Here is a 14,835-nt window from a genome sequence, read left to right on the forward strand (position 1 = left end):
GGAATTTAGTATGCTTCATTTGGGGGCCTTGTAAGCAGCCTGGCTCCCAGGCCCATTCCTGATGGAAACCATTGCTCTCATTCCCCTGCTTTCCAAGGGTTGTTCAGCTTCTGCTAGCGCCATGACCCATAGGCCTCCCGCGGAAGTGATGGCCCCACCTTACCAGTTCTGCATCCTTGCTGCCCAAACTCTGTTCCGGGCTGTCGGCAGATGCTGTGGCATGCTTAATATCCTTATTTAATAAGTATTTATTAGGAACCTATGAGGTGCCAGGCATTATCATAGGTACTAGGGATGCAGGTGTGAATAAAACAGACAAAGGTACCCTCCGCAGCTTATATCCTAGTGGGCAAAATTCTCTTTGCATTAGGGACATGAATGTGAAGATGCCTAAACTGCAAGCTCCCTTGAAGACCGCTTTGTGACTTGTGACTCCTGCTGTTCTAAGGGTCTAGCAAAAGGCATAGAGAATACGAACAGCAAAAGTTTGCTGAGCATACCAATGAGTGAATGCCGAGTGGCACACGCCTATCTTCCTCCCTCAGCCTTGTAACATCACCGGGGTTGGTGTCCACGCTCTGTCATGGCCACTCTCTTTAACCATTAATAAGGTTCTATCCTAAATATAGTGGGAACCCACTTACAAAACACCCATACTCCAGGTGTCTTTTTCTTCTTTTTAAAACAGTTCTATTGAGATGCAATTCACATACCATACAGTTCACCCACTTAAACTATGCAATTCAATGGTTTTTGAGTATACTATTAGTATTTAGTACACAGATATGCACAAGCAACACCACAGTCAATTTTAGAATATTTTCATCCTCTCAAAAAGAAGGTCTTTAGCTATTGTCTCCCCATCTCCCATCCATCCAACCTTAAGCAACAACTAATATACTTCCTTTCTCTATAGGTTATAGGTTCTCTCTTCCTTCCTTCTACTCTAGACTCTTCATACAAATGGAATCATATGGCCTTTGGAACCTGGCTTTCACACAGTAAAATGTTTTCAAAGTTTATCCATGTTACAGCATGTATCAGCACTTCATTCCTTTTTTATGGGTAAATAATATTCCATTGCATGCATATACCATATTTTGTTTATCCATTCATCAGTTGATGGACAATTTGGGTTATTTTCACCTTTTTGTTATTATGAATAATGTTCCTATACGCACTTGTGTGCAATGTATGGACATTCTGTGTGAACATATGTTTTCATTTCTCTTGGGTATATACATAGGAGTTGAATCACTGGGACATATGGTGACTCTATGTTTGACTGTTTGAGGAGCTGCCAGACTGTATTCCAAAGTGGCCACACCGTACTAGTGTGAGGGTTTGGATTTCTCAAAGTCCTTGCCAATGTTTGTTATAATCTGACTTTTTGATTATAATCATTCTAATGGGTATGAAATATCTCATTGTGGTTTTGATTTGCATTTCTCTGATGACTATCAATGTCAAACATCTTTTCATGTACTTATTGACCACCTGTATATTTTCTTTGAAGACATGTCTATACTGATCTTTATCCATTTTTTAGAGTAAGCTCTATGCCCAGCTTGAGGCTTGAACTCATGACCCCAAGACCAAGAGGCATATGCTCTATTGACTGAGCCAGCTAGGTGCTTCGCCTTTGTTCATTTTTAAACTAGGTTATTTGTCTTTGGTCACTGAGTTGTAAGAATTCCTTATACATTCTTTTTTTTTTAATTTTTATTTATTTACTTATGATAGTCACAGAGAGAGAGAGGCAGAGACACAGGCAGAGGGAGAAGCAGGCTCCATGCACCTGGAGCCTGATATGGGATTCGATCCCGGGTCTCCAGGATCGCGCCCTGGGCCAAAGGCAGGCGCCAAACCGCTGCGCCACCCAGGGATCCCTCCTTATATATTCTGTATACAAGTCCCTTATTAGACAAATGGTCTGCAAATACTTTCTCCATTCTGTGGGTTATCTTTTCACTTTCCTGATTATATTTTTTGAAGCACAAAGTTTTTTCATTTTGATGAAGTCCAATTTATTTGCTTTTAATTTAATGTGAGGAAAGGGTCCAACTTCATTCTTTTGCATGGGGCTATCCAGTTGTCCCAGCACTATTTGTTGAAATGACTATTCTTTCCAAATTGAATGATCTTCATATCTTTGTCAAAACTCAGCTGACCATAGACATAAGGGGTTAATTAATAGACTCTCAATTCTGTTCCATTGATCAGTATGTCTATCCCATGCTGGGAGCACACTGTCTTGATTACTGTTGCTTTGTGGAAAGTTCCGAAGTCAGGAAATAGGAGTCCTTCCACTTTTTCAAGATTGTTTTGGCTATTCTGGGTCCCATGTAATTCCACGTGAATTTTAGAATCAGCTTCTACAAGCCAGCTGGGACTCTGACAGAAATATGCTGAATCTGTAGATTGATTGCCATCTTAACAAATAAAAAGTCTTTCAATCCACAAGTATGAGATGTTTTTCCCTTTATTTAGCTCTTCAATTTCTTTCAATAATGTTTTTATAATTTTCAGAGTACAAGTAGTATACCTCTTTAATTAAAACTTCCCCAAATATTTTATTCTTCTTAAGTAAACGGAATGGTTTTCTTAGTTTCATTTTCAGATTGTTCATTGTTAGTATGTAGAAATAAAATTGATTTTTGAGTATTGATTGTGCATCTTGCAATCTTGTTGAACTCATTTACTACTTCTAATAGTTTTTAATGGACGGCTTAGGATTTCCCATATGCAAGATCATGTTATCTGAGAATAGAGATAGTTTTACTTCTGCCTTTATCATTTGGATCTTTTTTCTTTTTCCTGAGTAATTGCTCTAGCTAGAACTTCCAATATTGAACAGAAAGTGACAAGAGCAAACATCCTTGTCTTGTTCCCAATCTTAGATGGAACAAATCTAGTCTTTAATCATTAAGTATGATATTAGCTGTGGGTTTTTCATAGATGCCCTTTTACAGGTTGAGAAAGTTCTCTTCTAAATATTCCTATTTAGTTGAATGTTTTTATTATGAAAACGTGTTGGATTTTAAATGTTTTTTCTAAGTCTATTGAGATTATGTGGTTTTTGTTTTTTATTCTACTGATGTTAAACCAACCTCAAAATCCTGGAATAATTCCCAATTGGTCATGGTATGTAATTCTTTCTATATGTTGCTGTATTTAGTTTGCTGGTAATTTATTGGAAATTTTTGCATTCATACTTATAAACATTATGAGTCTGTACCTTTCTTTTCTTGAGTGATGTTTTTGTCTGGTTTTGGTATCTGGGTACTATTAGACTAATAGAATGAGCTGGAAAAGGTACTCTCCTGCTTTGGGGGAAAGTTTCTGAAAAATTGGTATTAATTTTTCTTTAAATATTTCTTAGAATTCAGTGTTGAAGACATCTGAGCCTTAATCTTTGCTCATTTCATCTAAGTTTCTAATTTATTGGGATACGATTATTTGTACTATTCCATTGTAATCCTTTTGATTTCTGTAAGGTTGGTAGTAATGTCTCCTTTTTCATTTCAGATTCTAGTAATTTGTTTTCTTGGTCATTCTAGCCAAAGGTTTGTTAATTTTCTTGATCTTTTCAAAGAACCAGCTTTTGTTTTCACTGATCTTTCTGTTGTTTCTCTATTCTCTTAATTCATTAATTTCAACTCTAATCTTTATTATTTACTTATTTCTGCTTGCTTTAGGGTTAGTTTGTTCTCTTCCAGTGCCTGAAGGTGGAAGGTTAGGTTATTGATTTCAGAATTTTTTAAATACAGGTATTTACAACTATAAATGTCTCTCTGAGCACTGTGTTAGCTGTATCCTATAAGTTTTGGTATGTTGTGACTAATTTTCATTCATCTCAAAGTATTTTTCAATTTCCTTTTTATTTTTGAGAGGGAGAAAATACACATGAGCAGTGAGGAGGGGCAGAGGAAGAAAGAAAATCCCAAGCAAGTCCCAGTGCAGACCCCAGGGCAGAGCCCAACATGGGGCTCAATCTCACAACTCAGAGATCATGACCTGCACTAAAATCAAGAGTTGGATGCTGACTGAGCCACCCAGTTGCCCCCCAATTTTTTTATTTCTTCTTTGACCCATTGTATATTTAGGAGTGTGTTATTTAATTTCCACATATTTCCAAATTTCCCAAAGTTCTTTCTGTTGTTGATTTTTTGTTTCATTTTGGTCAGAGAACATTATATTATTTTTACCCTATTTATTGAGGTTTGTTTTATGATCTAGCACATGATCTATCCTGGGAAATTTTCATGAACACTGGGGAAGATGTATGGTCTGCTGTTGTTGGATGGAGTATTCATGATATCTTGTTAGGTCAATTTTGTTTACAGCCCCTCTTTCCTTGTTTCAAGTTTTCTATTTTCTTGCTGATCTTCTGCTTAGTTGTTCTGTCCATTATTAAAAGTGAGAGTGTTGGAAAAAAAAAGTGAGAGTGTTGAAGTCTCTATGATTGTTGGGTTGTAGTCTCCCTTCATTTCTGTCAGTTTTATTTCATGTATTTTGGTGTTCTGTTGTTACGTACATATATGCTTACATAATTATTATATCTTCCTGATGGAGTGACCCTTTTGTCATTACAAAATGTCCCTTTGCATTTCTAGTAAGATTTTTTGTTTTAAAGTCTATTTAAAAGTCTGTTATTTGTGTAGCCACTCTGGCTTTCTTGTAGTTGCTGTTTGTATAATACATCTTTTTCCATCCTTTTACTTTCACATCCTTTTACAATCTATAGTTGGATCTTGTTTTTCTTTTTTAATTCAGGCTATCTCTACCTTTGATTAGAGTGTTAGCCCTTTCACATTTTATGTCATTATTGATATAGTTGGATTTATATCTGCCATTTTACTTTTAATCTACATCACATTTTTTAAACTTTTATTCTTCCTGTCCTGCTTTCTTTTGCATTAGGTGAATATTTTATAATGTAGCATTTTAATATCTTTACTGATTTTTTTACTATTTTTCTGAGTTACTTTCTTAGCCACTGCTTTAGAGCTTACTATATACATCTTCCCTTATCAGAATCTGCTTCAGATGTATACTTAATTCCAATGAGTAAAAACATTACTCCTATCTTGTTATTCCCTTCCTCCCTTTTTGTGATATTATTATTATATACACTACATCTATAAGTGCTACAAACTTAGAGTTAGATTGTTATATTATTGATTTTTTATATATGTCTTTTAAAGAAGCAGATATAAGAAAAAAGAATTAGTATATATGTATAGCTTTTGTTATATTAACCTCTGTATTCATCACTTCTGGATCCTTCCTTTTGCTCTTGTAGATTCAAGTTACCATATGAAGTAATTTCCTTACTCCAATACAGCTTTGTTCCCACTCACCTACTTGTGCTGTTACTGGCACATATATTTCTATATGCTATAGGCATATAGCATGTTATATACATATTATTTTACACAATTTTTAAAACAATAAGAGAAAAAGAACAAATATGCATTTATATTGTCTTTTATAGTTACATGGTTACCTTTACTGATACTCTTTGTCTTTTTGTGTGGATTCAAATTACTGGTTAGGGTCTTCTTTTTTCTTTTTTAAGAATTTACTTATTTGTTCATGAGAGACACACACAGAGAGGCAGAGACATAGGAAGAGGGAGAAGCAGGCTCCATGCAGGGAACCTGATGTGGGTCTTGATCCCGGGACCAGGATCGCACCCTGAGCCAAAGGCAGACATTCAACCGCTGAGCCACCCAGGTGTCCCATTGTTTAGGGTCTTTTTTTATAATTTCTCATAAGGTGTCTCTGCTGGCAACAACCCTTCTCAGTATTCGTTTAGCTGAGGATATCTTTATTTCACCTCCATTTATGAAAGCTAGCTTTGCGGAATATAGGATTCTTGGTTGACAGTGTTCTCCTTTGAGCACTTTGAATATATTATCTCACTTCCTCCTGGCCTCCATTGTTTCTGATGAGAAATCAGTTATTAATGTTATTGAGGTTCCCTTGTGACAAGTCACTTTTCTCATTCTGCTTTCAAGATTTTTTCTTTGTCTTTGTTTCAGTATTGGGAGTGGGCAGAGGGAGAAGGAGGGAGAAAGAGAGAGAGAATCTTAAGCAAGCTCTACACCCAGTACAGAGCCCCACCTTGGGCTTGATATCATGAACCTGAGATATCATGACCTGAGCTGAAATTAAGACTTGTACACTTAACCTACTGAGCCATCCAGGTGCCCCTGCTTTCAGTGTTTACAATGATGTGTCTGGTTGTAGGTCTCTTTGCAGCTATCCTACTTAGAGCTTCCGAAGTCTCCTGGCTGTATAATTCTTTTCAATGAATTTAGGAAGATTTCAGCCATTATTTATTCTTGTATGCTTTTCTATTCTGTTCTCCCTCTTCTCTCCTTCTAGTACTCCCATTATGCATATGCTGCTGTACTTAATGGTATACCATACTTTTCTGAGGTCATGGTTTTTTTTTTTTTTCATTCTTTTTCTATTCTTCAGGTTGTATAATTCATATTGATCTATTTTCAAGGTTGCTAATTCTTTCTCCTGCCTGTTCAAATCACTGTTGAGCTTTTTAGGTGAATTTTTCATTTCAGTAATTGTATTTTTCTATTTCAGAATTTCCTTTTGGTTCATTTTTATCATTTCCATCTCTTTACTAATATTCTCTGTTAAAAGAGATATTATCATCAAACCATCACCTTCCTTTACTTCTTCAATCATTGCTTCCTTTAGTTTCATTAAAAGAAAACATTTATAATGGCTATTTTGAAATTTTGTTAAATCTGACATCTGGTCACTTTCATGGGCAGTTTCTGTTGCCTGTTCTTTCCGGTAAATGTTTTTTCTCTATTTTTTTCCTGGTTATATGTTTTCTGTTCCTTTGCATGTCTTATAATTTTTTTGGAAACTGGACATTTTAAATAATATTTTATAGCAACTTTGGGTCCCAATCTCCTACTTCTAGGTCTTGTTATTGTTATTTGCTTGCTTATTTGTTTTGTGACTGGCTGGACTGTTTTAGTAAAGACTATTTCCACTTCAGGTCCCACAGTAGATGACCTCTGATGTTATTCCCCAGGTGGTACAGCCTTGGGTATTCCCACAGTCACCCTGGGATGACAGTGGTCTTGGCAGTGGTCTCTTTAATCTTCTCTTTCCTCTGACCACTTGTAAATTTCCCTAATAGTATGTTTGAAACTGCTGTTGGTTTAAACTTCTCCATTTTCTGTTGCAAATGAGGTTAACTCCTTTGGGAAAAGACTTGGAGCTCTCTGTTTTAATTTGTTTCTACCCCCAGGCAAAATCTCAGCCATGGCTCTGGAGCTGGGATTAGGGATGATGGTGTACTTCCTGAGTAATACATCACCCACTTTAGCAGCTGTACACTCAATGAATGAGATGAGTAGCCTCATGCCTCAATTTGCCTCTCCCAGCATGGAATCTCTGCCTTACAAGCTGAGGCAAGGGAGATAGGGCCCCTAGGATTCTCAGCAGTGTTGCACCTATGGTAGAGCCTCTGTTCTATGAGTTGGAGCTAGACAGAAGAAGGAGTTTCCCCTGCTTGGCCACACTCATCCAGAACTTAGCCTTAGCACAGGTAGCTTTGGAACAGGATAAGAAATGTCCTGTGATGACAATTCTTCAACTGGGAGCTGGGGCCCTATGTTCTTGGTTGCACCAGTTTGGAGGGCAATTTCATCTTATGGAACTGGGAGGGGAGAGGGAGAGAGTGGGTCTAGGTTCAAATACCACAGACTCAATGTCATTATTGAGTTTTAGTAGATTTTCTTGAATAAACATTTCTTAATTTGCTGAATGCACTTAGGTCCATTTCCAGAGACTTTATATGGTTGTTTTAAAATATTTTTCACCAAAATATAAATTAAATTAAATGATTTTTACTAGTTTCACTGGAGAGTGGGTCTGTGGAGCTCCTCAAGCTGGAAATGGACTCTTCCAGAACTTATGATGCTTTATTTTATGTAGTAACTGTTTCATACTTATAGCTTCCACAAAACAATATTTTCTAACTTTAATATGCATATAAATCACCTGGGTAACTTGTTTAAAATGCAGGTTCCTAGAGCCAATCCACCAGAGATTATGATTGTCTATGACTAGGGTGGGAACCAAAAGAAATATGCATTTTAGCATGCTCACTATAGGATTCTTTTTTTTTTTTTTAAGATTTACTTATTTATTTTAGAGACCGTGGGAGAGAATGCACATGTGTTGAGTCAAGAGAGTGCTGGAGGGAGAGAGAGAATCCTCAAGCAGACTCCCCACTGTGCACAAAGCTCCATATGGAACTCAATCTCAAGACCCTGAGATCATGATCTGAGCCAAAATCAAGAGTCGGATGCCCAACTGACTGAGCCACCCAGGTGCCCTTCACTATGTGATTCTTTGAAAAAAATTGTACTATAAAGACTAATGCACACCAGATAAGATGGATCTCTTTTTCTTCCTCCTTTTCTTCCTCCTCATCTCCTCCTTCCACTTCTATAAGGTTCCTTCTTCTACAGGTTCTATATCTACTAAGGGGCTTTGTAGCTATGGTAGGATCAAATACTGACTATTTAAACATCACATAGTGTGTGTGTGTATGTGTGTGTGTTTACACTGAAATCTAGAAATACTCTCATTATAAAAAGTGCCTCCTAGTTGGGGCTGGAGAATCATGCTTTGGGGATGCCAAGCATCAAAGATGACAGATGACCCCAGAACAAGGCTTTTCAAATTGGGGTCCGGAGATCTGCCTCAGAATCTTTATCACTCTTGTATCAGATTTGACTTTTCCTTGGTGCTACGTTTGTAATTTTCCTCAAAACAAAGATAAAGAACACCACAGGCTTTGCTGTATTTGGTCTGATTCACATGCAATCAAATGGCAATATGTGCCTCTGCTGAACAAATTAATAGGATTAAAACAGCTATCAAACATGCTATAGCAGAAAGGATTCCTACCACCCAGCTGCACATGGTTATCACTAATGTGAAGCCTCACAGTCATAATAATAGAAAATGAACATTATTTCATATTTTAAAACTCTAGACAGAAGCCATTAGTAATTTATTTTTTTTCCCAAAGAACTGGCTAATTAAAATAGTAAATAAGGCTACATTATGTTTGGATTTACTCCCGTGGGTGTTTTTTTCATGAAGAAATAGAACATGGATGGCTATGTGATTGTTCTATTGTATATTACAGTTCAACCCTACTTTGATCTATTCTACACTCCCATGAGAGAAGGCCACACTCAGAGGAAAGAGAATTTGTGAGAAAGGATTCTACAACAGCAGGCAAAATTAAGCAAGAGGAGGGCCTCAGAGAGCTCAAGACACCTGGCTTTCTGAGGCACTATAAGAAGCCTGCAAATATTTCCCTTTTAGGTTTAGTAGGTAGGATATTATCATTGTTGTTGTTATTTTGAAGATCAAAAAACTTTATAATTCCATTGGGAATTATAAAAAAACATGTTATGGCAAAAACGCAAGTATCAACCAATTTTAACCTTTTTTTTTTTTCCAGAGTTGCTTATGTACCTTACTCAGTAGGGTATTACTCCCATACTCTTGATGTGTTAATAATTGGTGGCCTTTATTGGTACCAATTCATTGATAGAAGTTAGGAAATTTCTGGTTTTTCTTTCATGATTTAATGATACTCGATTATTTCTTGGTAATGGTTACCTCAGTTGGAGCTGGGTCTTTAACCAGTATATAAAATTAGATACATGAAAACAAAACTTAAAAACCAGATAAATTATAAGTTGATTATTTTTATCTATAAAACAATATACCTAGGATTTCTTTAATTATAAGTTGTTTGATCCACCATAGAGCTAATTCACATACAATTAATTTACTATCAATAAAAAAAAAATGAGCTTTAAGATGGGGTTGACTGTCAATCAAAAAATGTACCTGACATCCCCATTTAAATTGAGTTCCTTTTATTATACTCTGTCATAGCATATCTTACTCTTCCAACATAACACTTAATGGTTTGTAATTATATATTTATTTGTGAGATTATTTACTAAACATCTGTCTCTCTACTGGAACCTCTGTGGGACAGACCATCTCTCTTTTGTTCACCACCATTTGCCCAATATCCAGCACAACATCTGATCCTTAATTATTTGTGGAATGAATGCCTGAAGAAATCATGAAGTTTGTAACATCGTAAAATGGGGAGGTTGATTGATAGGCTTTAGGATACTCTTGAATCCCTGAAATTGTCTAAGAGGTGTTCATATATGCATTACTCTTGGGAGAGGGCCCATAAGCTTCATTATATTTCAAGGGGGTCTGTGACCTCCCCCAAAGGTATGGAATCACCAGCCTATCTCAGCAATAAATTCCAAAAGAATTTACCTGTAACCTGAAACAAAGTATGCTACGTGTACCTTTACATGGACAGATTTGTGGGTGTATGTAGAGGTGGGCGTATAATTTCCAAGAACAGAAACAGAAATGCCCCAGTGAATTTACAGAACAATCCACATTCCCACTTCCCTTGCGTAGTGGATCATTCTATAGTCACTGGGCTCCAGCAGTAGCTGCTTGCATTCATCTGTTTCTTGGCAGCAACATCCATCACTCAAGCCAGAGAAAAGGAGTCTGTAATACCTTCCCCTCACCTGTTTGGGATGCTGACATCCCTCTTTGTGGGAGCTGCTTTTAATAACAAACCTGTAAACCTACCGGTTAACAAAGGCACAGAGCCATGTTTATAAAGCACTGGTGCCCAGGCAATTTGATCAAACAACCCTGGGATTTCCCTTGCCTTGCCCTCCAGCCAGAGAGGAGAGCCAGCCTAATCAGTCCAAGGAGGCCTCTGCGTGCAGCCTGCCTTCACAGTCAACCAGGCAACCGGGGGAGACAGTGAGATGCGCCCAACATGCTAATTGACTATTGTATATTAAATCTCCTCTTCTCTCTCTCTCCCAGCTCCACAAGATGCTTCCCTTCAGTAAATTTCCTCCCTTGTTTTTGTCCTGAAAACGGAGACTTCAAAAGTAAATTTGTCAGGAGAAAGATTTTTGTTGTGCTGTTAACTCTCGGTGATCCGTATTAACAGAGAGGAGCAGCGGTGCAGATAATTCAAAGCCAAAAGCTCTATTTAGCTTTGTAGTTCATTGTTTCGAGGGGCTTGGTGGCAGACTTACCTCCCTAATTATGTTTGTCTTCGCTTCTTATTAAAATGAGTTTGTCTGCCCTACGGCCAAGCAGTTGGGTGACAGGAAGATTCTGACACAGAATTTGTCAGATTCACCAGGGGAAGTCCACAAGGTACCCAGATAATCAAACTCGACTAGATTTGAGTTCACATTCTTAATCACCTGTGATCAATTGCCTTGCTCCTCTGTGACTAAAGTAAGCCAGGGATGAGACATAATTATAGGAGACTAGCTGGAAGGAAATGAGTCTTTACGTTCAGATGAAGATACAAGTCTGTAGTATGCAAAATTGGGTAACAAAATTCGTGTTGACGTTTTCCCTGCCTGGTCCCACAGCCTTCTATTCTGTGGCCACAGTTATCTTTCTGTGCTCATTTCATGACGATCGTCTCTACCTTCCACCCTGCTACGGTTCCCCGTGCTAGTCATCAGGGCTAGTTGCAGATACCCCAAGCTCTCCTCCCCAACACATAGGACCATCTATCTCCACCCAGCAAGTCAGATGTGGTCGTATGCCTAATGCTGGTTAATGAGGTGTGAGTGAAAGTGGCATGTGTCACTTCTAGGTGGAAGCTTCAGAGCCATTATGTGCAGTGCAGCCAGCAGCATCTGAGGCAGCGGCTGCTGTCAGCCTGAGTCCCGAGTGCCTGTGATGAACAGAACTCCTACCAGCCAGTGATGGGCATGTGATAGGACCATGAAATAAATCCCCACTGTTTTAGACCACTAAGGTATTAGGCTTCTCAGTTAACTCAGTGTATCTCTGTTACTGCACACATCAAGCTGCACCATGATGGGGCTGTGTCGCCAGCTAGACACTGAACACCTTAAGGCCAGAATTGTTTCTTCTCCAGTACATGAAGTCTAGTACACAGCATATTTAAAACAACCTGGAAGAAAATGAAGTTCTCTTCCTTTTTGGCTTCTGTAATCTTCCGTGTTTATGTTTACCTAACGCTTGCCCCCCTCTCAGCATCACTGGCTGAAATAAGAAGGTGTCTTTGGTGTTCAGATATATGGGGGACTGTGGAGCTTTTCTTTTGGACACACAAGTAGGAAGCACAAGTAGGAAAAACGAGCAGAAGAACAAAGTGAGGTAAGTCGAGGCCTCATTAGGCTACAGGCATCTTGAATATACTGGTTTCAAAAGGCAGGCAAGATTTTGAAGTCAAATCTTGGGACAACCACGTGGAAAAAACAGTATCCCCAAGTGTTAGGTTTACAAGGGATCATAGGTTCTACCCGGACTAGACTTCTACATCACCATCATCACCATCATTATTATACCAAAATTAACTGAGAACCTACCATATACCAGGCACAGCTCCCACCGCTTTATAATTGACTCATTGGGTCTTCACAGCAATTTAGAAGGGAGCTTTTACTTCCATTTTATGAATGAAGAAACAGAAGACCGGGGAAATAAATTCCCTATGGCCGCACAGCTAGCAAATATCCCTCTGTGAATTCAGCATTCACTCTAGGACCAGGGGACTTTGCTAACTCTCCGTGCATCCCATGTCCTGCCTCCTCCTCCACTCCCCTGGATGGTCCTGCCTCCTAAACCAATACAAAGCAATTCTAGCCTCCTCTCTGGTAGCAACTGTGTGTCCCTTAAGCCTCCCCTTCTCGGGTCTAAACAGCACCGATTCACTCAACTATTTCCCCCTTTTTTTTTTTAATAATACATTTATTTTTTATCGGTGTTCAATTTGCCAACATACAGAATAACACCCAGTGCTCATTCCGTCAAGTGCCCCCCTCAGTGCCGTCACCCACTCAACTATCTCCAATGAAACATTTCCAAAGAGCCTGCGGTCCCTTACCTCAGCTTGGTGATTCACATATGCTAGGGACCAAAAAATGGTTAAATCAGCAGAGCGGAACCAGTGACTTTCCCTTACAGACCAGTATTGAGCAAATGCCTTCTACAATCCCAGTACCTTCCTTTCACCAAATAAAGCAGAGTCCAGAGGCATAAATGGGCCACAATCTGCTATGGGAACAGCTGGCTGGCCGCACATCCTACACACATCTCCACGGAGTGCTAAAGAGTCCACATGTTCAGATCCCCTCCCTCTTACTCAGGTCTCATGTCCATCTCTACCCCTCCCTCCTTCTCCTCCTCCCCCAGGGCCCCGCACCTCTGCTGTCCTGCCCCCAGAGGCAGTGCTGAGAACAGGCGCCCCCACTCACCATGGAGTTCATAGCGAAGTGATTGTGCTGCGTCTGGAGGTCTAGGGCATGCTGGTAGCTCACGCCGATCTCCGTATGGCTCTGGAGGAATAACTCCTTGTTGTGGCTTATCCAGTCGAACATCTAGAGGTGACAAGAAGGTACAGAGTAGTCACAAGAGTCATGGATCCAGCAGTGCAAAACGTTCAGAGCTACTGGAAGGAAAAAAGAGAGTCCTTCTGTTGGTGCCCAGTGAGAACCAGTCATCGTTCTCGGTGTGGGGGTGGCCCACAGCCTGGTTTCCTAGAGAAGCCCTCGCTTTTAGCTAAGGATGCATCATCAGCCTCTGTGTTACTTGATAGAGCCTAAGGGAAAAAGAGAAAGTGAGTAAGAGGATCAGGGAGATGGGTAAAGAAGCTGTTTTCATTATCCCTATCTACTTCCCCTTTGTAAAAAAACATTTAGAAAGCTTCAAAAGAGCCCCATGCTTGCTTTAGGGACAAGTGCTGAGAGTACAACGTGGAGGCTTCATCCGTTCCCTATCACACTAGAAGAGAGAAACCCTTGTTGGAAGCAACAGGGCACCCTGACATCCCCCATCCCACATCACATCGCTCAACCACACACATCGTTGAATCGACTCGACTAACCCACCTTTTCTTGTAACTCCATAGCCTCCCAATCCAAGGGTTTCTGCTATAACCCATCAGGAACCAGAAGAGGAGGATTTTAAGGGTAGGGTGAGTTCTAGCTGGCACAGTGGACACAGTCATCCCCCGACCCCTTAGCTCTCTACCCTGGTTTTTTATTTATTTGGTTGGTTAGGCGTCCACCTCTCTACTAGGGAGCCCACACATATTAAGGAGAGCTGACCAGAATCTCAATTCCAAGGGAGGGGTCATTCTAACAGTTATCCATCCTCAGGATACCAGATCTAAGCCAAACAGTGTAGGACGTTTCCCAGCCAACGGGGTTGTCTCAGAAATGGGAATGCTATCCAATTCAGTACAATAAAACATGAGGGGATGTCTGTCTGGAAGCTTCTGGGAAAACAGAACCTAGTTCTTTAGATATAATTTCTCTCCCCCAATACTGTCATTGTGACCCTGAGCCTCAAATTGTTACAGCCATTGGGTGTTGGCAGCTTAAGGGTGAAGCCCATGAGCAGAGAAAGGGTGCAGCCAAAACAATGGCAGGAAACAGGCAAGATCCCTGACTGAGCTTTGCCGGAACTAAGCCATGTCTCTGGACTTCCCTAGTACCTGAGCCAAGAAATCCTCTTTATCACTCACGTGCAGTCAAGTGACAGAGCCAGGAAAAGGTGGGAAGCCTTTGGAAAAAGAGGACTCCTCTACGTGGAACTGAAGCTACATAGTTGGGATGGTCTCAGCTGCAGAGCAGAGCCTGGAGAGGCTGAGTACAGGTGCAGGCTGAGGAACGGCATGGATGGTGCTGCCTTTCTTGAAGGAAGAACTCCAGA

General features: G+C 39.7%; 1 protein-coding gene across 23 annotated transcripts in view; it reads right to left on the reverse strand.

The window, feature by feature from the left end:
* KALRN (kalirin RhoGEF kinase) overlaps nt 1–14,835 on the reverse strand; it is a 660,095-nt gene that overhangs the window by 393,613 nt on the left and 251,647 nt on the right. For all 23 annotated transcript variants that reach the window (XM_077884356.1, XM_077884355.1, XM_077884353.1 and 20 more), the window contains one exon: nt 13,377–13,499. In XM_077884356.1, the coding sequence (XP_077740482.1) occupies nt 13,377–13,499 (123 nt within the window). The remainder of the gene's footprint in view (nt 1–13,376; nt 13,500–14,835) is intronic.

The sequence above is a fragment of the Canis aureus genome, chromosome 35, assembly GCF_053574225.1.
Source record: "Canis aureus isolate CA01 chromosome 35, VMU_Caureus_v.1.0, whole genome shotgun sequence".
NCBI classification, from domain to species: Eukaryota; Metazoa; Chordata; class Mammalia; order Carnivora; family Canidae; genus Canis; species Canis aureus.